Source organism: Strigops habroptila, chromosome 8, assembly GCF_004027225.2.
Source record: "Strigops habroptila isolate Jane chromosome 8, bStrHab1.2.pri, whole genome shotgun sequence".
In the NCBI taxonomy this organism is placed as follows: Eukaryota; Metazoa; Chordata; class Aves; order Psittaciformes; family Psittacidae; genus Strigops; species Strigops habroptila.
This window is the reverse complement of record NC_044284.2, coordinates 20,402,029-20,428,255: the sequence shown is the minus strand read 5'-3', so window position 1 is coordinate 20,428,255 and position 26,227 is coordinate 20,402,029. Positions and strand designations below refer to the sequence as shown.

General features: G+C 38.7%; 2 protein-coding genes across 8 annotated transcripts in view; one reads left to right on the top strand and one right to left on the bottom strand.

Annotated features, from left to right (window-relative positions):
- Positions 1–25,011, bottom strand: part of LOC115611563 (atherin-like) — a 46,892-nt gene extending 21,881 nt beyond the window's left edge. Inside the window, exons 1-3 of one of the 5 annotated variants that reach the window (XR_003992620.1) lie at positions 23,878–23,960; positions 4,737–4,882; positions 49–2,311 (exon numbers count right to left, since the gene is read on the bottom strand). Coding sequence is in view for 3 of the 5 variants with exons in the window: in XM_030494694.1 (XP_030350554.1) it covers positions 16,490–16,526; positions 24,527–25,002 (513 nt within the window). In the remaining 2 variants the exon portion in view is untranslated. Of the gene's footprint in view, positions 1–48; positions 2,312–4,736; positions 4,883–10,763; positions 11,074–16,455; positions 16,527–23,877; positions 24,143–24,526 lie in introns of those variants that run through there. The other 4 variants (XM_030494694.1, XM_030494692.1, XM_030494695.1 and 1 more) reach the window with 4 other exon arrangements.
- The window catches only part of TRIP12 (thyroid hormone receptor interactor 12), an 80,618-nt gene continuing 78,754 nt past the window's right edge, over positions 24,364–26,227 (top strand). For 2 of the 3 annotated variants that reach the window (XM_030494685.2, XM_030494675.2), the window contains exon 1: positions 24,761–24,843. The gene's annotated coding sequence lies outside the window, so the exon portion shown is untranslated. Of the gene's footprint in view, positions 24,844–26,227 lie in introns of all 3 variants that reach the window. The other variant, XM_030494683.2, reaches the window with a different exon arrangement.

Sequence of the window (26,227 nt, the reverse complement as noted above, 5' to 3'; positions counted from 1 at the left end):
GCCCACTGGAAACAGTCTAGTCCCTTCATTTTTTTTAATTTATTTTTTATAAAACCCCCCGAATTGTCTCTAGAAGTCTCCAACCAGGTGAAAACAGATAAAATCTTATGAATGAGAACTAGGAGATAACAACAGGAAACATTAATACTTAACAACAGGTAAACATTTTGCTGATAGCGGTGTACCAATATTTAGCAGCAAACCATGGGTCTGGCGAAGAGTCTTTTGTTTGAACCCTCATTTGACAAAAAATTCAGTAAGGACAACTAGAATATTATTCCAGTGTGTATATATATCCGTGGAGAATTATAGAAAAAAATAAATCTGTGAGTACTTATGAGAACAGCAGCAAAGCTTCTCTTAACAGGAGGTGAGAAGGAGGTGTAAAAACATCTGATTGTGTGGAACAGCAAGAGCTATGGACAGAAATAATATCAATATAACAGTACAACTTCTCACAAACACAGTAATTTATAGTTGTAATACTTCTATTTATGTTAGCATTTTTTCTGAAAACAAACCACTTTTATATTAAAATTTTACTAAAAATCAAAGGGAAAACCCCATGTATAATTTTAAAGATAATTTTAAGGAGGAAGAAATGACTAAAGGCTAGGAAAGAATGGCAATTGTGGCTTTCAGTACTTCCTGTTGGATAAGAAAACTGAACTACCAGTAACACTTTTCATGAAAAAGCAGGCAGATCTTATTTGTAATGTACTGAAAATACACAGGATAACAGTAGAGAACTGCATGTTAACAATTATTTAACTATTTGAATCATTGCACTCCGGTAATATAAACCAGATGTTTTATTGTGATGTTATATTAATATCAAATGCCACAGGAAAATCTTACGCTACAAGTAATGAGGAAAAAAACCCAAGCTAACCCCTCCTAGTCAAAACAAGTAGTAATAACTTTGAATTAAAGATTTGTTTTATTATGGACTCTGAGTGCTGATTGAAATTTTTCTCATGGTTTGTGCATATATCCAGTAGCGAGAGCTGAGAATGTGGAGTCTTTCCATCAATACAGCACTAACAGCAGTCACCCACAGTTCCCCACCCAACTGCCTAAGAAAAGTTATTTCAATCAAATTCACTTGAAATTGGTCTGTTATGAAAGTTATAATGGGGATCAGAAACACAAATATAAATATAGAGAAGCAGACCATATTAACCTATCAGGGCTAAAAATCTCTTGATTGTGCTGTAGGAAGTGTTAGATTTTAATAGGCAAAGCATAGGAAACATGTGTTGGTCTTATTTCTGACCCTAAATGAAGTTCACTCTCAAAACCAGGTATATACTCTTGAGCAAAGTTCTACTCGCTCACCTATCACCTGAGATTCATATACTTCTTGGGAAAGGAGACCTCCTCTGCCTAGGTGTAAATAAGATGGTGTCTACCAGAGCTGTTGATAAACGAAACAGGACTTCACTTGGAAATGACATCTTTCGAGTTCATCGTAAAAATAGGATAAATATGAAGTCACATCTGTAATTAGATTTTTTACGTCTATGAGCCACGACCAACCATACCTTGTGACATGAAATCTCTTAAAACTAACCCATCATTGAGAACCAAGATTATGTGATGCAGAGCAGTAACTACTTGCGATATATAGTCTCATAGAACTTCGGGGAAACGGAAAAAGCATAACTATTTCAGATGTTCTCAGTGGCCAGTCTATCAGGAACAGGTTGGAAAACAGCTCTATAAATCTACATTTTCAGGTTTAATTAGTGGCATTCCTAATGACTTCCTTTTTCTGTTTGTATGCTCCTACAGTCATGCTGCACTTCTAGAATCCCAAGTACCTGTTGCACTTGGTGTCATGTTAAATCAGATTGGAAATCCAGGTGACACATGACATGGCCATAAAAACAAATGTGCTAGCTCTGAGCATTTTAAGAACTGAGTTATTAGCAATAAAAATACTGTTTTCTGTCTTATTTTTGTTACTAATACCTCTGTCACTGTCTTATAATGAAACTATCAATGTTGGTGGTATTTATCCTACATTTACTGTCATGTCTTTTTGTTTTTCCAGTATTCATATGTTAATTTGTATTAGTAAATTCATGCAAAAAAATGCCTATTAGCCAAAGCAATCATATCTTTCATGAAAGTTACTAGAGATCAATATTGCTAGATTATTCCATTATATGCCGTAGCAAATAGGTAATAACTATTGTCATCTTACTATGAAGAGATGAATCAGCCAAAAGTCCTCCTGGGATTCTTCAATTTCTCCAGGTCTTGATTCACCAAATTCATTCCTAAGTGAGACTTTCCACCTTTTTACCTACAATTGTCGAAGAATTAAAAAGAAAAAATGAAAAAGAAATTAATATCAAGTACCATGAGATAAATACATTGCTAAGATTCAGGACTCCAATTGTGTAAATATTACTACATTCCCAAAACAAAGTTATCATAAGAGATCAGACCACTGTTACATTACCAGCAGCCCTACTACATGCTTCAAAGAACAATAAACATCCCATAATGCACCTAGACAAGTGTGAAATGTTTTTACATACAAAGAAAATGTTCCCAACCCGTGTGCAAATTGCTCATAGAAATCAAAGCATGTTTAATGACACTTCAACCTGCAAACCCATAAACATTCTCTTTTTGTTTTTTCAGTTAGTCGCAGAGACAGTTCATCAGGAGTTATGTGTTTAAGTAGAAATACCCATTCAACAGCTCAGGTGTTCAAAAGTGGCACTATTAGAAGTTAAACCGTCATTTTATCATTTTGTTAAAATCAAAATGAATAGGACAGTCGAAAGCTCAGCACTTAGACTCCCTGAAAACTCTGGAAAAAGCTCTCCAGAAGTACCATTCAACTCACATTTTCAGAGTCAGAAAAAGCAAAGAAAGCCTGTGCTACAAAGCATGCAACTGAGACAAATGGTTAACATGAACAGTAAATGATGTAGCTATGAAGTGATGGAGAACAAGAGGTGCTGCCTATCGATCATTTTCCCAGAGTTCTCTTAAAACATTACATCTGTGCTTGATCAGTGTGTTAGCTTTTAATATTGACTCTTGTTTTGTTGCCGTCACAGCTGGGTCTACAGGACAGGAAAGTCGTAATCATGTCTCTTCCTTCACACAGGTTGTTAGCAAAGACCATGCTCCAAGCCAACAGTAGGATTCATTTGTTGTTGTTGGCAACACTGAAAAAATAATCTTGTAATTTTAGTAATATTAATCTGCCATTTCATTGAGAAAAGTGAGGATTTTACATTGTTATATGTATAGGAGGATTCCTGACACACTGATAAAGCTGACAAATGAGATTAGAGAGGTGTACATTTATAAACACACATGTATATAAAAAAATACACTCCACAGAGTCTTATTTTTTCTACTGGCATGTACAAAAGGAAAATGAAAAGCAAGCCTTGAGTTAACTGTCAACAAGCCACAGAAGACTACTCGCATATATTGGCTGAAGAACACAGACTTAAAGCTACTATTACAAGTCTTAGATCTGACAACAGTGGTTTACATATGTAAACATGAGTTTTACTTTACATCTCTCCAGTATTTTAATGTCTAAATGCATATTTTAAATTCGAGAGGATGATCAGGGGGCTGGAGCACCTCCCATATGAAGACAGGCTACGAAAGTTGGGGCTGTTCAGCCTGGAGAAGAGAAGGCTGCGTGGAGACCTCATAGCAGCCTTCCAGTATCTGAAGGGGGCCTATAAGGATGTCGAGGAGGGACTCTTCATTAGGGACTGTAGTGATAGGACAAGAGGTAATGGGTTCAAACTAAACCAGGAGAAGTTCAGGTTAGATATAAGGAAGAAGTTCTTTACTGTGAGGGTGCTGAGGCACTGGAATGGGTTGCCCAAAGAAGTCATAAATGCTCCATCCCTGGCAGTGTTCAAGGCCAGGCTGGACAGAGCCTTGGGTGACATGGTCTAGGGTGAGGTGTGCCTGCCCATGGTAGGGGGGTTGGAACTAGATGATTTTAAGGTCCTTTTCAACCAAACCATTCTATGATTCTATGATTTGTAACTCCCAATGAGTTGCATTCACTTTCATAATTGATTTTCAAATTAAGGCTCAGATTCCAGACAACCTAACGCAGGCCTACACCAATCATTTCTATATTTTTTCAAGTCTTGTTTGTATACTGTTGATATCTCATCTACAGTAAATAAGTAGCAGTAACAGTAAATAAGTTTGAATAAAGGCTTAACATCTACATTTGAATGTCAAATATAGCCAACCAAATTTTATCATTTTGATGTTTATTGTGGCTAATATATCATTATAGGATGTAACTGGAAATATGAAATCATATTTCTGATAGCATACATACAAAATAGCTTTGATTAACTCTCAGACATATCCACAATACTCTGTAAAATAACCCTTATTATGTGACTAAAAGGAAACCCATCCTACTCAGTTGTGCAAGTTCATTCTATTTTACAGTGACATACACAATCTTTATTCCTTTGCAGTGAAGCAGTTGCCTTTTTAAAGGCAAAACCCTCCATTCCTCCAGTCTGCATTCTAGAATTTAATATATGAAAAGTAAATTACACCACTGAAACATTTTATAATAACAGAATTAACATTTCTGTAATGTACACACACAGTATACACTACCATATTGCTAAAATAACACCACTGGTAATATGAGGATTCAATGCAAAAGAGGTTATAAACCACTTGTCATTGTGTTTCAGGGACAATCTTCCTACCTGGGAGGGCTTTAAAAGTAGTATGTTTGTAGCCCACTACAGGGATAATAGGACAGTGAATGCTGCACTGTACTGTACATTCAAAAGCTCTTTTTATCTCCAGTAATGTAGGGAGAATCAGCATGTAAGGCTGCTTCCATTCTTATCTGTGGGAAACAAGAGGTGAGAAGAAGGTCAGAACAAAACTCATATGCAAATGGTGAAAGAAAAGACATCTTCCTACACGTTCCTCAGGCTGCATACCCTTCAAAATGGTATGCAAGAATATAGTGCATTGTAGGGAAAAAAATCATTGTTAAAAGAGAAAAGAAACGTGGTTATATGCTTTCAGCCTTCTCACGTTACTGTTGGAAGTGACATTTCTTAAAAAAAAAACCAAAACAAAAAACCCAAACAAAACCCCCACAAAACTACCAGGAAAACCCCCCATTCCTCAGCATGGAAATCCCAAGTATAACTGAAAAAGAAAATAGCCAACTGCCCCCAAAACCACTCCCCAAAAATTAACAATGACCGTTGCTTTTCAGCTTCTGAACTTTAATACCTAACAACTGACTAATCTTCAGATCAATTTTCTGTATAATCTTACAGATTTAACTATACACAAATCTAGAAGTCTAATTCTTAAAAAAGCAGAACTATGTTGCACAACAGATTGCAATGTGTTGTGATCTGTTACAAATTACGTTAATAAATATTTTTCAGTCTAGGATATACAGTACAATAAAATTAAGTGTAGACAGATAGCAGATGCTTACCCAAATTCTGTACTGGCATAATCAAGATGAACTTTTTACAGTAAGTATTCTATAAATTTTTTGTTTAGTATTTTGTGGGTATGACTGTATTTATCTGTAAGTTTATGTATACACAGGTGTACATATTTAATTCAAACACTCGAGTGCACATATGTGTATATAGAATAAGATTTTACCTTTATACATTCCAACCAACCCTAAAATGGCACACTAAGTCAATAGCCTACAAATTAAATACCTATGTCCTATTTTTAAAGAAATTACAGTAGATATTTTAACATGGTTATAAAAATTCTTGTACTGTTGTTGTAGTATTATACAATTATAAATGCCAAAGCATTTTAATACTAACTTAAAAAACTTGAAAAAACTTACAGACATATGTATTTCAATAATCTTTCCTTTTCTTAATTGTTATAGTAGGAAGCACACTGGCCAAAGCTATCTGCCAGAATGGGAAGATCAGGCCAACAGCCAGAGGCACAGGAAAAGTAAAATATTTAAATAACTTTATTAAACACCACTCCACTGTGTATTTTCTAGACATTATTCTTTGATTTACTGTGGATAACTGTCAATAACACTATTCCATTTAAAAACTTCCTTATGTACAAATACCCAGGACAAACTACAGTTACCTTGTTCATTTGTTAGCACATGGTTATTTCAAAGAAAAAAATACGCATACATTTTGTAATACCTATACTTTTTGCAGAAGAATGGAAAGTATTGTAAGTGCAACCCGGTTACGATGGACATATTTCATTCTCAACGTTATTTGGAGGTTCAAGAGTTAAAGCAATTCACTGTCACATTGCTTACTCCATTGTTATTTCTTCACAAAAAAAAATAAAGAGAATAGGATGAGCAGAACCAAATCTAAACAGCAGCAACTGGCCAAGGCTTCAGATAAAAAGTCATAGCAATTGGTTAAACAACTAAAAGTCATAGCAATTGGTTAAACAACTAAAATATTTAAGTGAAAATTAGCAACAAATAGATTACTTAGTCTAGTATTTATTGTCAAAATTATTCTGTAGATTACCAAAAGCGTAGTACTAATTACATTTTATGAGAAAAGAATATTTGAAGTTTGTCATGGTGAGCCATCTTTTGAGGATGCTGGGCTTTGAGGATGCCCTTAATTTAATCTATTTTGGAAGTTATAGAACTACAGACAAGTTTCACATGACAGACTCATACCATATAACAAGAAAGCTCTGGGGGAAGCTGAAGAAAGCTGATGTGAATTTCGAAGCCCTGTTAGAAAGGCAGATATGAGAAACTGTTTCCTTCTCCAATATACATTTTTAGGATTTCAAACTTCTCCAGTCTCAGCTTTCTGCCTTGCTTAATACTAGTAACTCAGAATATAATTTCTCAGATTACAGGTTATTTGGAGAGTAATTTTCCCTGTTTTTCTCTTAAATTGTTCTTCTTTAAATAGTTCAAGATTCACTGAAGGAGGAAGGCAACTCCAGGGTCTAGAAAATAGTGCTTGCTGAGATTTAGGAGATCTAAATTCAAATGTTTTTCTCTGTCCCAGGTGAGCAGCCTAAACTGACAGTCTTTCTTTTTGACCTTGGATTTGTCACTGCGGTCCAAGCTCTCATTCCCCTGTGCAGCAAAGGAGACATTGTGTCTTCCACTGAAAAAAGCAGTCACATTCTCAGTTAGTCTCAGTGACTTTACCTCTACTAAATCTCTTCTTCCATTTTGTTTTATCCCAGATTTTATTACTTTTCAACAGATTAAAAAAAAAAAAAAAAAAAAAAAAAAAAATCTTCCTTTGGTTGGGTTTTGTGGATTGGAGGAGACTATAAAAAATTATGTTGCCTTACTATTTGATTTCAAAATTAGAGTATTCAAATGCTTCCGTCCCTCATTTTATTTCATTTTCTCTTGCAGAATATCGTTGCATTTTTTCTGCAATTTCAGATAAATCTATTATTTTAAAGCATTGCCTTTTCATGCACCTCAGTATAGAAATCACCCATTTTACTCTCACAGAAATCTTTACAAAATAAAAGTGAACTAAATACCAGCATTACTGAAACATCTTCAAGGAGATAACTATAAGATAGAGGTTTCTAAAGCTACGATTTGTATACCTAAATATCTTTCAGCTAATTAATTGCTTGAAGCCAGTATCAGCTCATCTGTTGCTTGTAAACCTAAGCTCAATTTCCGAGCCATGGTCAAATGCCTTCACCAGATATATATATACTTTTTTAAATTCTGAAATTAATTAGCACAGCTTACCTGCTTCCTTCAGCTTTCCAGTCCCTGTTAGTGTAGATACAATTTTACTTACGAAAAAGCACTCCTACTGTCATAGATTTTTCTATTTTTATTCTAACATAGCTGCATCTAATTGAGAAGTGGATACTATAGTATAGTAAAGTTTTTCCATGTAGTTACAGCTACATCATTACTACAGCTTTGACTGCATAAGAAATAAAGGAAAATCTGAATAGGACAATAGAAATCTTTAGGCTTTGACAGAGCTATGCTCATTTTGCAAGTGAATGAAGCTTAGGCGTCTACATCACTTCAAAAAATGGAAAACAGGTACCTTAAAATTTTACTCACTTTTCACCAAGAGGCAACCATGTATTGTATCTAAAGTATTGGAATCAATCTAAAAATCTGAATTAAGTAGCACCAACAATGCACAGGCATTTGCAAAAGAACTAAACCAAAACGTGAAATAACTTTATAAAGAGCTAGAGTGAGGCTATCCTTATGCATTGACATCAATGCAGCTAAAGCAAAGGCTATTTTGATCCCTGTGGGATAAGCTGTTAAAGAACTGTAACACGGGCAATTGTTTCATGTAAGGCTACTAAAAGCATATTCTGATTAACTTAAAAGCAGGAATGCAGATCTTATGGAACTGAAGAATCTGTTAAGTCTCTTTTTTTTCTTCTGCCTTGTCCTGGGTTCAGCTATAGCTGAGGGGTGGACTTAACGATGGACACTATTGCCCAGGTTATTCACGAATGTGAAACATGTGCTGCAATTAAGCAAGCCAAGCGGTTAAAGCCTCTCTGGTATGGAGGACGATGGCTGAAGTACAAATATGGGGAGGCCTGGCAGATTGACTATATCACACTCCCACCAACCCGCCAGGGCAAGCGCTATGTGCTTACCATGGTGGAAGCAACCACCGGCTGGCTGGAAACATACGCTGTGTCCCATGCCACTGCCCGGAACACTATCCTGGGCCTTGAGAAACAAGTCTTGTGGCGACACGGCACCCCAGAGAGAATTGAGTCAGACAATGGGACTCATTTCCGGAACAACCTCATAGACACTTGGGCCAAAGAGCATGGCATTGAGTGGGTATACCACATCCCCTACCATGCACCAGCCTCTGGGAAAATCGAACGGTACAATGGGCTATTAAAAACTACACTGAGAGCAATGGGTGGTGGGACTTTCAAACACTGGGATACACATTTACCAAAAGCCACCTGGTTGGTCAACAGTAGGGGATCTGCCAACAGGGCTGGCCCAGCCCAATCAGAACTTTTACGTACTGTAGAGGGGGATAAAGTTCCTGTGGTGCACATAAAGAATTTGTTGGGGAAGACAGTCTGGGTTATTCCTGCTTCAGGTAAAGGCAAACCCACTCGTGGGGTTGCTTTTGCTCAGGGACCTGGATATACTTGGTGGGTAATGCGGGAAGATGGGGAAGTCCGATGTGTACCTCAAGGGGATTTGATTTTGGGGGAAAACAGCCAATGAACTCAATTGTACGCTGTTGCCTGCTCTATAACACTTTTATAACCCACCAGCTAGATATCTTCAGGTCACCAGCCATTGACCCTGACTTCCCTCCGATCATCACCTCAACAAAGAATGAATTTTGAGGAAACCAGACGAGCTCAGCAGTGACCAGATGAGTTTGGCGGTATCATCAGCAGGCAACAACCCAACACTACGTACCGTCCCTCCTGCCCTGAAAGACTATTACAAGAGATGGAGCCTGACATCATGGACTGGATGAGTTCAGCAATTTTACAGGGATTGGTCCATGGACTAGGGAACGATATCTTTCTCTGTGTGTGGGTGTGGGTGTATATATATGTGTATATATGGGACAGGGGTGATGGTGTGCTGAGAGATGTGGGATCTGAGCATGACGTGAATGGTATGGAATAAGGGGTGGATACTGTCCTGGGTTCAGCTATAGCAGTCATTTTTCTCCTGCTTAGTAGCTGGTGCAGTGCTGTGTTTTTTAACTTTCAGCCTGGGAACAACGCTGATAACACCGATGTTTTTAGTTGTTGCTAAGTAATGTTTATTCCAACCAAGGACTTTCTCAGTCTCATGCTTTGCCAGGGAGGAGGGGAAGCCGGGAGGAAGCAGAGACAGGACACCTGACCCAAACTAGCCAAAGGGGTATTCCATACCACAGCACGTCATGCCCAGTATATAAACCGGGGGGAGTTACCCGGAAGGCCCAGATCACTGCTCGGGTTGGGCTGGGTATCGGTCGGCGGGTGGTGAGCAATTGTATCCTCTCCCCTTGTTATTTCACTAATCGTTATTATCATTGGTGGTAGCAGTAGTGGTTTTGTGTTATACCTTAGTTGCGGGACTGCTCTTATCTCAACCCGTGGGAGTTACATTCTTCCCATTCTCCTCCCCATCCCTCCGGGAGCGGGGGGAGGAAGAAGGGGGGGGGGGGGGGGGAGTGAGCGAGTGGCTGTGTGGTTCTGAGTTACCGGCTGGGCTCAAACCACGACAGCCTTCAAAACCAGTGTGAAAAGATACCCCTTGTTTAAATAAGTATTTCCACTGTGCCTTCACGAAGCATAACAAGCAACACATAGGTATCACAAGATGTTGTGAAACAGAGAAATTGATAGTTACAGAGAGGACATTTAACAAATATTACCCAATATTTATACCATGATCTTGGTACAGTTACATAGTGACTTTTTTATAATAATTTCCTCACTATCTCTATGCAAAAGAAAATGGCAGTTACTCTCCCATTTAAGTTAGCTAATGATGGCTACACAAAAATCCTGCAAAAATTAAGCAGCTCTTTCATATCCATTGCTTGCAGTAAGTTTCTTTTCTATTTTTTTTTTTTTTTGAGTACCTAAGTCCTGCAATCAAAGAGGCATCTTTTGTCAGTTTTATGATATTCCATTAGCATCTCAATCTGTGAACAATGAGGTTTCTCTTTTGTGGCCTACTTCTTGATTCATGTTGTACAGAACTTTTTGGCATGTATGATCACCTGAGGACACTCACCTGAAAATATGAACTTTTGCCCAATCATGCTTTTATAATATGTATTGATATAAGGTAAATGCTCAGCTGGCTATTTCAGTCATTTGAAAATATAAGAATATGGAGAACAGCCAGAATAGAATGAGGATGGATGGCCTACTGCACAGCATCATTATGTTACAGTGTTTAGCTTGACCTAGAGTGTAAAAAAAATTCATACAGAAAAACAGTTATTTCTAGCTTCCCTATTCCATGTAAGAGCGAGATTTAAAAAACAAAACTCAAACAAAACATAATGTATGTTTTTAAGCCTGCTTTATTTTGGAGATTTTGGGTTGCCGTAATAAACATCAGAACTGAAAAGCAGTTGTGATCACTCATTGCTATTGAAGATGGGTATCTTCCATCTTTCTCTTCTAAACAGAAAACCAGCTTAATTTTATAATTGGGCTTTAAGATCATAAACATGAATCATGTAACAGAAGACAAAATACTCCAAAACTACTGCTAAAATACTTATCGGAACACTCTAGATAAAGCAAAAATTACTGTTTGCACTAAACTATTAGCTCCATATCATATAGCTTCACCAGTACTATCCCAAAAGTGATTAACACTCATATCTGATTAAATAATTTGTTAGTTTACCAATGAAAAACAGAATAGAAGACTCCTTGTAACATATCGTGGCTTTAGATCCATCTCCTTAACCTGATCATTCTGCTATTTCAGCATTTATAAAATGAATGGACATATTGGTAAGTCTTGTAGGATAATCAGAGAAAAAAAACCAATACTGCATTGAGACAAGTAGAAGGACACTATGAAGAAGAGTAAATCAATACAGTAATATTTAATACTGCTTTTCCCAATGGATATTGCTGTGTAAATAGTTGTAACTGAAGTTAAACAACCTAACCAGCAAGACCACTCTCCCTCCTAATTACACTACATCAATAGAAAGACTTAATACGTTCACCAATTAAAGTAAGTCTCCAATTGTGCTAGGCTAGCATGCGGGCAAGCTTTTATTGCTGCTACACAGTCACTTCTTAAACATTCTTTTACTTTCTGACTGGCTACTCAGGGACAATGTCCCACCTGTCATCTGACTAATTAAGTAGTATCAGTACCATTACTTGTATATATTTGCGCCCCCTGCTATTTATAACAGGTTTTTTTTTTTATATATATATATATATATATAAAAGATCAATCAGCACTCTAAAGTTTTGGATAGTAATCAACAAGCACATATGTACATAAAAATGGATGTTAATATTCACATAAGCGGTTCTTGTAAGCTAGCAGCAATTTAAAGAGAGGACTGGTTTATCTGTATTAAGTTACTATCTTCACAGTTCACCATTATTTCTTCTTCTCGAGATACTGAAATTCACATATAATAAACCTCTTCAGTTTATTGAAATATAGAGAATACATGTTAGTTAAAAATAGAACATTTATAATGCACTTAAAACTTAAGACCTACTTAAATTACTTTTAGAGTAAATCTCAAGGCAGTGAGGAATAGTCCTGTAATGCTGTTAAGGTACAACTTGTATGAACTGCAGACCTGCATGTTTCTTTGGAAATATCTAGAAAACAATAATGCCTCTCTAGGCTTTACAGCAGATATTACAAACCAACAATGTTACTTCCATTATAACTGTTTTCTTTAACAACAGCCAGTGGCCTTAATTACAAACTCCACAAACTATTTCATAACTACAACAATATATGGCATATTTCCTACTGTCTTGGAGAAAGAGGGATTCAGGAAGGGTTTGAATTTGCTTTGAAGTTTTCAATCAGAGAGATGGAAGTATAGAAGAAATCAGAGTTGATTGTTATGATTGCTTTGACCTTTTTCTCTTCTTTTTTTTTTTCTTTTTAAATTAAGCTTTTATTTTTCTGCTTGATTTTGAACATTTCTAATTAAAACATGTTTCTTTGCTGTGATTGGCCAAAGGAGATTATTTTGAGTCCTGATTCAGTTAATAAGCAAGAATGTGAACAGTGTTCACCAGCAAATGTAGCCTGGCAGAATGAACTATACCATGTTTGGGGTGGGGGTGTGTATGTGTGAAATAATACTAGTGTACCTCTAAATGGCTGGCAGGCTTTGACCTGCTTCATTGTATAATGTGGTAAAATGCATTATCAACAGGCTGCAGCTAATGAAGCCTTCACTTATTTTGGGTTCCCAGAAGCCTTTGAAGGAAAACTTTCTAGGAGTAAGAACAAAAAATGAACCACATCTGGGTTGAAGAACAGTGGAAGAGTTCACCAAATGGAAATTATACTACCCATGCACTGATGTCATTCCACGTTTCCGGCATGCGCAATGTGAAATCGAATAGGTACTAGCTGCTGCCTGCTGTGTCTGTGAAATCGGATACTTTTTGCTCTTCTTCTGGCAAATTATTACCTTTTTTCAAATTTAAAGTAGGGCTTATAACACCCATGCTTCTTTTGACAATTGGTACAAATTCTATGTTTGCATTTACTACAGTACAGGAAGTTACACAAATTACTGTTTTGTCTACACTGATAGGATCACATCTGTACAGGATAGTATTTTACTTCTTATGTGCATTTATGAGGAAAAAAAAAATAGGGGTCTCTGATACCTATTAGACATTGTCAATTTTTCAATCTTTTCATGGGATGTCCAGTTCAGATAACTAAAGAGTCTACAGTGCAAAACCTCATATGCTGTGCAAGGAAACTGTTCTACAAGAAAGAAAGAAATTCTCTCCAACCATCAGGTTGAAATTTTGGACAACAGTGTGTACTTAAAAGTTTATACAGATTCTTCTCAGGATCACAATAGTCATTACACAAGCCCACATATTTCCCTCCCCTGTGTGTGCTTCGGTGTTGGAGAAAAAAAATAAATTACTATTAATAGCAAGAAAAGATAAAACAATTTACTTAGCAAACAAAAACAAAACAGTGAATGCAGTAGGGTACAATTGTAAAGACAATGGCATATGGAAAGAAAGATGACTTCATGGCGTCAATGCAAACTGTTCCTATTTCAAATGCACGCAGAAAAAGAGAAATGTCACAATCCCAAAATTTCATATATAGCAAGTATGAAGCTGTTAATTTTTCCTACATTTCACTCATACTCAGAAACATCAGCCCATTTAAGCTAAGGGATTAGCTCTGCATGCACGTGTGTGCATGAATACCGAAGGCTTCACTTACCTAAAACACATTTTAGTAAAATACAGAAGGAAGGTGGAATGAAAAGCTTGGGAAAAATAATTGTCTTTTCCTTTGGGGAATGCACTAGTTATGTTTGAGCAAGAAATCTGCTGCCTCACCATAGACTCTTCCCTTCCTCTCAGTTACACACCTGATTTGTTTCTGTATTTGTGTCTTTCCCCGAGCTTACGGGAAAAAAGGAAAAAAGAAGAAGAGAAAAATAAAAAAGGGCATGAAAATAAGCAAAACAACAACAACAAAAAGCTAAAGATCTTTCTCACAGATGCTTACAGCACAGGTGCTTTGGAGGCTAACTTCTACCTTTACACAGACTTGTGCACAAGATCAGAGGAAACAATGCAAGAGCATAAGAGTGAGAGACAATGCAGAAGGGAGGCGGGGATGTGCTGAGGGGAAAGCAACACTATCAGAGGGAATAAAAAAATTACTCTTGAGGATCAGAGTCTTCAATTATGAGCATGATACTTGCCATTTTTAAGGTGATTAAACAGGCAGACCTAGATATGACTGCCACAAAGAGATTATTCCAGTGTTTAACAGAACAAAAGATGCTAGCTAAGTGCAAGACATACATTCCTTTCTAGATAGATAAGACACTGACAGGTTTCATTTAAAACCATTTCTTTTAGTTTTGTCCTCCTCATTTCAGTTTCAAGGTCTCCTTGTTACAATTTCAGGTCTAGTTTACGCTTTAAATCTCTTTCAGCAGGGTATGTGCATGTAACTGGCAATCCTTTTATTACATTGAACTAAGATGAATCTTAGTTCAATGATCTACTGCTTTCTTCTTGGATACTTATCATCCTGATTTGTATATATTTGCAACCAGTCTAGTCTAATACCAGTTGAAAACTGTTTTCCTATATTCTTTTGTGGTCAGCTCACTTTCATCTCTTACTTTAAATTTTAAAAAACATCTATTGCACTGGCCCCTAAACCTCATCACACTTTTAAAAACCAGACTAATAATTTCAGTGTGCTTTTCAAAGTTCCTTTGCCGTATTTAAAGCTTTAATTCTACCTGATCAAATCACAGGAATACTAAAGAATACATCACATTGTGCAGGCATTCAGATATATTCGATTCTTATCTGTCTCTCCAGTTTCCAGGAAAAGCTGTGGTAACAAGTATGTCCTTTTTTTTATCAGTTATCAACTCAGTACTAGAGGTAACATGCTCTCTGAAAAGTTTTTTTCCTTTCTGTTTCTTCAAACATTGCTTGTTCCAGTCCAATTTTAATTACTTGTTTTACATTAAACTTAACACTCATTACCTGTAGGTTTCGGTCTCATTGTAAACTGCATAGGAGGGAACAACAGCACAATTCAGCTGTAGCACCAACTTAGCAAATGCTGAAATCTATCCTTCCATTATCAGCTGTCATGATAATTTGATGTGACAGAAAATGCAATGTATGTTTTTAATATACATGCACAAGTATCTGCTTGCTCTTTTGATGCTTTCCAGTCACACAGCTTCTCTTGCCTACCATCCCCATCTGCTATCATTCCTTTCACTCTATTGTTCACCATCATCCTATTATGTTATTTAGAACTCTAGCTTCAGACACTCTCCTGGGCTTCTGCTTCTATCATTTTGCCTTTTTCGACAAGTAATTGTTCTCATTTTACTGTGCACTAGCATTCTTTCTTCTAGATACTACACTTCTCCAGATAATTTGTCTAATTCAGGTTTCATCCAACAAATGACATTTACACTGGTTGCACCCAAGTGCCCAATTTTAATCTAATTTAGTAAAGTCCTTCCAAAAGCTGCAGGCACTTTTACTTTGGTTTAATTTACACTTGTTTCAGTTTAACACAAATTGATTTAGTTTATACCCAATCAAAGTCAAGTAAATCTTTACAATAAGCATCCACAGAGCAGTTTAGACCACCTTTAGCAAGTTTAGAAACAAATTTTAAATTACACTGGTGCATCTTTAGATAAGACATTTCATAGTTTAGCACACCTTGATATAAAAATCCTGATCCTTTTCTAGCTTTGCCTTCTCCCCTTCTTTCCTTTTTCCTTCTCTTGAACACATTACTGAGTGCATATAACTGATTTTTGATAAATGAACAAAGTAAAAATATACAGTATATAGTCAAGTAAATATATCTGGTGGTTCTTCATGATAAATGCTGCCGGGTATGTGGAAAATGAAATAAGGAAAATTGCTCTTGGCTAATAAAGACAACAGAAAAGATGACATAATTATTTTCCTAAATTGAAGCAGGAAGAATGGAAACAAGACGACAGATAGAAACAGTTTTGGTAACACAAAAGTAGAATTATTCCTGAGGTTTCCCAAGACAAAGAGCAAAAGGGATAAGGGATGTACTACCTAAAGTAAGATAAGTAGAGAATATAACTAAATCTTTCTCTGACAATAATGAACGTACTCAGGTACATTCTACATACCGTAGAAAACATCTACTTCATTAAGCAGAAGATAGTGGTGATTGCTTACCTTGATAAACTATTACACCTTCATGACCTGAAAATCATTCTTGGCATGCAGAACTAGATTGAACATGACACCTTTAAAGAAAGCCACAAATATTAAAGCCATCCATAAAACTTAAAATGGGAGCTGAAACATTGCAATTCAGTATGAATACTGCTGTCTATATACTAAAGACTAGTTATAAGTGGACAAAAACCAGCCTAAACAAAAGGAAAAAATTACCTGTAGGCTACCAGTGACACAGAAATAATAGCAAACAATGGTAACAGAGACTTACCTAAAATTATTATCTTTAACATACCTCAATTGAAATTGATATGAAAATACTCCTTTGCACCTCTAAATAACAGCTCAATCGCTATTGAAAAAGGAATTTCATAAGCCTGTATGTACTGAACTTCATAAGTAATAACCACTTAAGGAATCAATATAAATTATATCTCTAATTCGAAATTCATAAATGAATGTTTCACAGGGTTAAGCATTTAGTAATGTTCATAGGGAAAAAACCCCAAACAACCCAGCAACCCAAAACCCAAGAGAATTGAGTCTTTGGGGAAGAAAAAACCCAACCACTTACGTTGCTTTATGTGATGCCTTCTGTAGGGAAACCTTGATCCACCAAAAAGGAAAGCCCTGAAATGCCAACATTGCTACTGCAACACATTACAAACTGCATTTCAGTTTTTGAAAGTCCAAATTTTCCTTTGTCAATTGGATTCTTGTGCTGGATTACATCTTCAATATTGCAGCATGACCAAATAATTCCCAAATCTTCCCCAAAACCTTATGTATAAGATCTAGCAACTGCATACATCTAGCAGTGGTGCATTATGGAAGAAGCGAGATACACTATCGCACATCCAAAGTATAACACAATATGACAACATTGCTAAAACAACATATTTTAGCTTTGCATAGAAACACTTGATGATAATATTCATGTTTTTCCAATATAGCATTATTTCCCCTGAGAAACTGTTTCCATTTTCCAAACAGGCCTACTGTTTATTTATATATCTGAATTAAAGACAGCAAAAAAGCAAAAAAGATTTCTCTACGCTTTTTAGGCTTAACAAACATTCTCTTGATAATAATTGCTTAATACTGTGTGATATTACTGTGGAAGTGTTCAGTTATTTTGGAAATACACTTTTTCAGCATAGAACATTTCTTGAGCTGGAACAAAATGGCTTCCTTCTCCTGAAGTCATCAAACTATGCTTGAAATGATATTAAGACAACAAAAAGTTGTTAGTTTTATGCAATTAAAGTCCTCTATACAAATAGCTCACAAAAAAACCTATCCTTCTTAAACCCCTGTTAGTGAAATTTCTGCACTCTTTTTTGTTGAGAACTCAAATCCTTTGACACGTCAAAAAAGAGACTTGAATAGAATTGGTCCAGCTAGGCAATAACTGTTGCAGCATCCTACAGGTTTCAAATGCAAATGAAATTGTATGACTTTGGAAAAGGTTCATTTCCCACAGATTTTTACTTTAAATCAGACTTATCTTGCAAAAAATTGTTTCCTAAAACATGAAGTTAATTTCAGCTTAATTACTATAATAACATCTGCTAATTTCCCCTCCTCCCATCCATCTGGCTTAAGCACTTCAAATGGCATCTTCTGTCAATCAGACAGGTTATCTATCAAGTGTCATTATTAAGACTTGAAAACAAGCCCAAGATACAAAGGCAACGCTTAGTTAAATTTATAGTACCATTTTTCAAAACGGAGGAACTATCCTTGTAGGTTTCAATAGAGCCTGAAGGTACTCACACCTGAAAACCAACCAGCTCACAAACAATAAAACAATCACTTATTAATGTCTCCTAAAATTGAAATTTTATTGAAATTCCGAAGATTTTTTCTTTTTTTTTTTTTAATTTAGGGTTTATAGCAATCTGACATGGAATTGGGTAGTTTATTGAAAAGGTGGTTTTGCCTTTTTTTTTTTTTTAATGAATTTATTTTTGAAATGAAAACAATTAACTACAGGATCTTTTAAGAAAATACTGTAGTTCTCAGTATCCAAAATAATACACTGTTAACCAGTATAAATTGATTTAATCGGAAACTGATCGAAGATGTAGAAGTGAACACTAAACAATAGGAACAATGATGTGCAAAGAACAAGAACAGTCATCAGAACTGTTTGCCTAGTTACACTATTTGCTCATCGAGATGTCCTGTTATATTTGTTAAGAGGATCTAATTGTCAATCTCTGGCTGAACATGCAATTCCACAGTTACATATTTGATAAAATTCAGTTATCCTGTTATATGAACAGATTATATGTGGAATATTGCACAGAACAACATGAGTTTTGTACACATACCATGCCTGCCTTCTATGGGTAAGTAGCTAAACATTTTACTAGCATGACAAAATCCTCTGATTAGTGCAGCACTCATTAAATGGTGACAGATGCTAGTATTAATTACACGTTGAGTAGATTATTTCCCCATTATATTTCTTTTGTTACCAGCCTCCTCTTTCTAGTTACCAGCCTATCCTATAAGAAGATTAAGCACCAGACCTTTTTTTTTGAGGGGTGGTGGTGTGTGTCTATATTCCTTGTCTGACCAAAATGAGCGATCAACCTTTTCTACACTACTCCACCATCTGGATTCCTCTCTCACACTTTTCAAAACCTGTACTTATCATCTGTTACACAATTTATACGAAATTTTATTTTGAAAGGTTATTTGTCTGGCTATCTCAAGTCATCTTGTGTTTACTGTTGGAAGCTATATGATTTATTGCTTACTTTGTACAAACAGATAATGTCTACTGTTGTTTGTGACAAACCTTGCCAAATTATACCTGGCATATCAAATACTAATTTCACATTTCAAGAGTGATTGAAAAACAAGTACAGCGAAAGGTAAAGGCATACGTTAAGTTGCCATTCTTGATGTCAGTCTTGAGACAGAAAATATTCCCATTCTTTGTAATATTAGATGCACTCACACAAAAAACCCCTATCCACTGTTTCCATGAATTCTAGTAGGATTCCTAGCACACATTTTATGGCAAGCATTACTTTCTATTCAGTATGATTATCCTGACATGTACACCACCTTCTCCTTCATAACAACTCAAAGCACTCCTGGAGAGAGAGAGAGAAAAAAAGAAAAATTGAAGAAAGAAAGAAAAGTTGAAAAAAGAAAAAAGCGAAACGGAAAAGTACAGGGTGCAAAGTCATTCATTTAGAACTAATTTCTGTCATAAACCAAAATGTTATAAATTGAAAGTTGACAGAGGAGAAAGACATTGGAATAGTAACTTACCAAAGGACGATCAAGACCCACTAATATGATTTTGGTAGAGAAAGTTAAATACAATCCTAAACTATAAATCACACAGAATTTTCCAGGAGACGCAGGGCAGTAACAATAGCACATGGCACTCGTAATACTTATTACTATGAAGAACGAAAGTTCTAATGGGAAGAAATGCAGCAAAAAGACACTAAAGTGACCAGGAAGTAGAGACTCTGTTTCACAAGTGGAGACTGAAAAAAGAAAACAAACCCTATCAAGAGAGAATATTTATTAAATATGTAACATTACACACACACGTATACAAACACATATAACATTGTTACACACACAGAAGGCAGTATTCAAGCTAAAAGATATCCACACACACAAAAAGCTGTAAATTAGTCTGCATTTCTAACCATCAGAGAAGTGAAGATCTGGAGCAGTTGTTCTGTTTTAAGTAGCATGGCAAAAAAAGCCTCACTACCTTTGAAAGACATCAAGTCCCATATATGCTATGACGATCTATTATGTGGCTGGAAGAAACGGCAGGGATTAAACCTTGATGACCTGAAGTCATCTCTTCCAGTCTTATATTTCTGCAGTGGGACTGGTAAATGCCCACACAGGGGAAATATGTGGGATAGTTTCCCTGAATTTGTAGAGTTATGATTGCAGTCTTAAAATAGCTACCGGAAAAAAAAAATTCACTGATAGTTCAAAAGATCTCTCCTTCTACACGATTCTGTGAATATTCAGTTATGCATCTGTACCTCTACTTTTAGAAGAGTTATTTGCAATAAGTTACAAGGCTCTCGCCTTCTGCTTATGCTTCCTTCTTGAAGTAGCTTATGTAGAAACTAGTTGTTAATCTTTCCTTCTTAACTTTTCAGTGGAATTGCATGCTCACTACTGAGTAGTCAATACCTTTGTTTATAGAGCCCTGATTAACGGCTCTAATTTTGAAATATAATTGAAATTGAATTTGTATCTGGGATGGAAGCTGTCCTTCACTGCAAAACAGGAAGTGACCATCAGGGTCTCCTTGTCCCATTTTGGACACAAATACACCCACACAGACAAGTGGGTGTCTTTCTAGCTCCCCTCACCCCGTTGTATTTGGTTGGCTAGAAGAGCTCAAAGTAGCCTCTGCTTTTGTCTGCTTCCAATAGCTTGCTTGCCCACAGCAGGCCCTGCTTCCTTTTTGCAGGTGTCCTGGTTTCTGTAGATCTGAGTTAAACAGAAGCAAGAATGCTTAAGTACACCTTGCCATTATCACAATCGACAATATTGTAAGTAATAAATGTTTTCCAATTCATTAATGCAGTAATAATTCACATGCTTACAGCTGAGGACGTGTGCCCCTGTGGAATCACACTCTACATACTCTTTTTATCTTGTCTTGTCCTCTTTGATTATTGTACCACAGTTAGCTTCAACAAACTTCCTAGTGTATGCTTAACTCTGCTCTCAGAAATGTCCCTTCTTTCACTTTTTGGCAATTCCAGCTAGTTTATTTTTAGTTGTATAAAATACAATAGTTTGGGGCTACTGTACTGGTCTTGAGGCAGTAGCAGGCTTCAAAACACTTTCTGGACAACATATCAGGCTACATGATGGACGAAAGATGTCAGTTCCCTAGTATGCAGGGGAAAAAGCTAAATAAAAGCCACAGACATTTCACGTGACTTGTTTGAACACACAGCCTACTGCCATGGACTTGCTTTCCTCCCCTAGATATGGCCTCCTTGTCCAACTGAATTTCTTGCCCTAACACATTTTTAAGACCTGTATTTGTACAGGATTTCTTGTTGTGTGACAGCTTGACTCAATAGTCAGCTGGTAACTGGAAAGCCTAGCTATGACCACAGGTACACACACTCTGGAACTGTATAAGACATGCCTCGTAAATTAATAACTTGATCCTGAAGGAACTGAATGCACTGTTCATGTAAAGCCCAAGTAGACCATTCAAAGTAAGCAACACTCACAGAAATATGGGAGCCTTCATACAAATCCAACATGCAGCCACAAATTCCCTTTCTGTTTTTAAAGAAAAACAATGGACTGTTTTGTAACCACAGACTTCGAAGAATAGGACTATTCAAAGTAGCAAATTTCAGTGTTCATGTAACTATATGCAAGGTTGGAGGGTTAGACTAAGGTCTTTCAGGCAATGACTATTACTTATTAGGAGACTGCAAAATAGCATACTAGGAACATGAACCAACAACTAGGCCTCCTAGATGCTAACACAGTATGGCTAAATTTATTTTACATGATACATAACTTGGCACATCAGCGATGCATATACCTTCAGTTACTATTTTTGATATCTCAGGAGATTACATAACCTGCAGAAACTAGGATCCAGAAGTTTTACATGTACAGCAGTTAAGACTGCAAAGATCACTTACGTGAAGTTAGTTGTTTTCAGCAATAGTGAATTTAAATGTGATTGAAGTGGGAAGTTTTGCTGGAATCAGATACATCAGCTTCAGAAGATACAGTGATATATTCAAATACATATGTTCACCACATCATACTCAAATGATCTTACCATCATAAAATCAAAACAAAGTTTTTCAAATAATTAAAACCACTTCTTTTCAATGACACCAGCTTCCTAGTAATGTACAATACATGTTTACAAAATAGTTTTAACTTACTTCCACTGCCAGTTACAAAGCTTTTGCACAGTTTATGTTATTGACTTTGTTCTGTTTTAAGGATGTATTTGGGCAGCTGCAAACAAAACTGAAAATAGTTATCTGAAGTGTTTGGCATGAAACTGATACAGGAACCAAAAAATTGAAGATAATAAAAAGAAGCATCTTATTTTTATTATTTGGGTGCAAAAATGAGTGGTAAAAACCACCGTAACAATCAATTACATATTCCATGAGCAATCATTGGACGATTCCCATAAGGTCAATGGGACAGGCCCATTACAAGACTTCAGCTACAGAAAAGCACGTACTTCTCAGCTATTGTGCAGCACAGCAATTACTCTCAGTTTTGGTGGAACTCGGATCTACCTTTAAAAAAAATGTTTCTGAGGAAAATGAAACCAAAACCCCTTTAGGAATTGGTGATTTGAAAAATAAAGTCTTGGCACCAGGCAGACAAAAGAAGGAGCATATAATATACAAAACACAGATCATTTGGAATTTCCGCTGAACTTCAGTTTATCACCCTTCCCTTCCCTTAATTTCTCAATTACAAACTTGACAATTTTCCCACCCCTGGAAGAAAATATGTTCATTATTTTGGTTTACTCTTGGAAAACAAAGGAAAACCTTCCCTCTAGTTTCAAAACGTGGATTTTTTATTTTTTTTCTTTTGTTCCGGTGATACATTTTAAAAACTTTATTGGAATTGTTTTTTTTAAACTTTGTACCTTACATACAAAGTCAACCCAGTCAAAAATAGGTCAAAACAAAAATGATAGAAAATTTGCATTTTTATTTCATAACCTTACTCATAATCAGATTTGTTAGACCTCATTCATTTACTGTCGAATATTCCATATAGCACATTTTGCAGAATATTTTTAAAAAGTTTTAAAAAACCCCTCTTCCAGGATATTTAGCATTGTTTCTTTCCTTGATTGGAAAACCAGTCATGTACATAGGCATAAGGCAGGTCATCTAAACATCTTCAGGTACCATATGGAAGATTTACACAGTCTTCCCATTCCCAGTTGGGCAGTTCAATTTTATATTTTGGGAATGAGATGTTTGGCTATTGTTTCACCCTACCTTAAGTCTAGTTACTCTGAAAGTGCAGCTAAACTTGTCTTTCCTTAGGAGAAATACTGTGATGTTACTTAAGGATTTATTACTTAGATTTACTTTAAATGTTAGTACCTCATTTGTTTGTGAGGTATTTCTGAGACTAGACTTCAATTTGTTTTAAGGTTACAAAATCACAGACGTGTACGTACTTCTCTGCAAGACTACTAACCCACCGTTTTGAAGGGTCTTCCCTCCCCCCTTCCTCTGGTCCTCACTCAGAGCCCCTTCCCACAGGCTTGGGATACTCTAGGCAGAAGGAATCTCCCACATAGAGAGGCTCCTCGCCCAGACACACTTTCACCTATGCTAGGAAGTAACCTTTTCGGTAGCAGGCCCTTACTGCTCCCCAGCTACTTACCAACACCACATCACAAGGCAGCAGCAAAGCGTTCTCAGCCCTGGATAGGCCAAACCAGCAGCGCTCACTGATAACGCCTCCCGGGCCGCTACCTGGCGGCATTAGAGGCGATCCCGCCCTCCCCCAGCATGGCGCTACGAGCCCCTTCGCTCCTCGCCAGTCTTTCCCCAAGGACGGGCCCTCACTAAAGCCACTACTGCCTCAGGAGCCAGAGACAGGGCTCAGCTTCCTTCTTTCCTTCCCAGGCGGAGAAGAAGCGGCAGCCACAAGGTGAGAAGACCGGCGGGGCAGAGACCGCTCCCCACCAGCCCGGTACAAGCGGAGAACGACTTTGCTGAGAGGGCCGGGGCCTGCCCGCGCGTCCCGAACACCTCCTCCCGCGGCACCGGCGCCATTTTGGGACGCTGGAAAGCAGTATCTATAGCAACCAGGAAGAGGCGGACATCACGCGGGGTCACCGGGAGCCCAGCCCCCTCTTAAAGGCGCAGGGCCGGTAGTATCGCGGTGGCCTGGCAGGGTCTTCGCCCCCGCCGCCGGCAGAGCCCCGCTCCGCCGCCGGCTCCGCCCCCCGCCCGCGCCCCCCGCCCTCACCCGAGGGGAGGCACACGCGCGGACCCAGGGGTGACGACCCCGGCGGAGGGATACTGACCGCTGAGCACCGACCCCGCCGGGCGCAGGGAGCGGGGCGCGCACACGGCCGCAGCGGGGGGCTACGCGGAGGGCGGCAGCCGGGGCTTGGGCCGCCCGCCGGGCCAGGGGGCGCGCGGGCCCCGGTGGGGCCCCAGCGCCGGGAGAAAGTAGTCCCCAGCCTCCCCCTCGCGCCGTTGGAAGGGGTTCGGCGGCGGAGGCGGCGCTGCTCGGTGCTGCGGCTTCAGCTGATAATTGAAGGGAAGAGAGGCGGTTGCTGCCGGGAGGAGGGGAGGCACGGCACGGGGAGTCTGCGGAGGCCGCATCGGGACAAACTAGGTACCCGGGGCCCCTCCGCTCTTTCAGGGGGCGTTGCGGGGGGGTGGCGTGGCGCTGGGCTCCTCGGCAGCCTCCGGGCCGGGCCTGTTGTATCATTCCCGGTATTAGCCGAGCTGCCCTTCCCGGCGGCCCGGGGCAGGGGGAGGGGAGCAGCGCCATCCCGGAGCATTGTTGCGGATTGGGGGGGGGCGGGAGGGAGACGGGAACGACACGACGCCGCGCTGGTGAGTGTGTGTGTGTGGGGCCCCGGGTGTGTAATGGGGCGAGGGGAGGGGGCCTTCGCGGAAGAGGGAAGGGGTGGAAACGGCGCTGACAAAATGGCCAGGCAGTCACCGGAGCCCGCTCGAGGGACATCCCGTCTTTCCCCGGCGCTGGGCAGAGCTGCTGCCCACCGCCTCGCCTCGCCTCGCCCGGGCTGCCCGGCGGTGGGGGCAGCGCGGCCTCCCCGCTCGGGGCCCTGTGTAGCTGGTGATACAAAAGGGCAGTGTCGGTGTTGACACTGCCGTACCGATTTGTATGCCCTTCCCCGTCTTCTCCCTCCCCCACTCGGCTTGGCCCCCTTTTCCCTAATGGCTCGCTCTTTCTTTTTTTTTTTCCTCCTTTTTTTCGTGAAGGAGCTATCGAATATCTTAAATGAGAAAAAAAAAAAAAGCAACTCCTCTTTCCTTCCCCTCTGCCCAGCTCGATAAAAATGCTAAATAATCGGCCGACGTCCATATTTCACAAGCTTTTTGGGGGGGGGAGAGAGGAAGAAGGTGGGAAGAGAATGGAGGCGCCTGTGAGGTCGGAGTTACAGTGCCGGCTGCCCACGAGAGGGGTTGTTTTCGCCGTTAACGTTTTAGAACTGATGTTTTTGTTGCTTTCCGTCAAAAAGCAAGTTGCCTGGTCCTCGCGTTTGCTTGCATAATGCGTCGTACTTGGAGGCTGATCAAACGCTGGGTTCTGCCTTTCCTGCCTGGCTCTTCCTCCTTCCCCCTTCCCGGGGGGGCTGGGGAGCGCGAGAAGTTTTGAGGTGCCGTTAGTACCGACGCCAGCCGCCTCCTGGTAACTGCTCTGGTTCTCTGGGGCTGGGAAACAAACCGATACCGGGGCTTTCGCCAGACCTGTAGGCCCGTCTTCCTGCTGTTCAACTTTTTTATTGTTCCCCCTCCCCCCCCTTCCGAGTGCACTGGCTTTCTCGACAGCCAGGGGTTTTCAGAGAACGGGAGTCCGAAAGTCTAGACTGTGAACCGGAAAATAATAGGGGAAAGAATGGAAAGTTATGTCAAGGGCTTTGGGGGAAAAACATCGACGTATCGAACAAAGGTCCTGCCTGTATTGGAGAGAGAGGCCTGCATGTGAGGCCTGATTGTGTCGCATTTACACACAGGGAAGAAATGAGTGC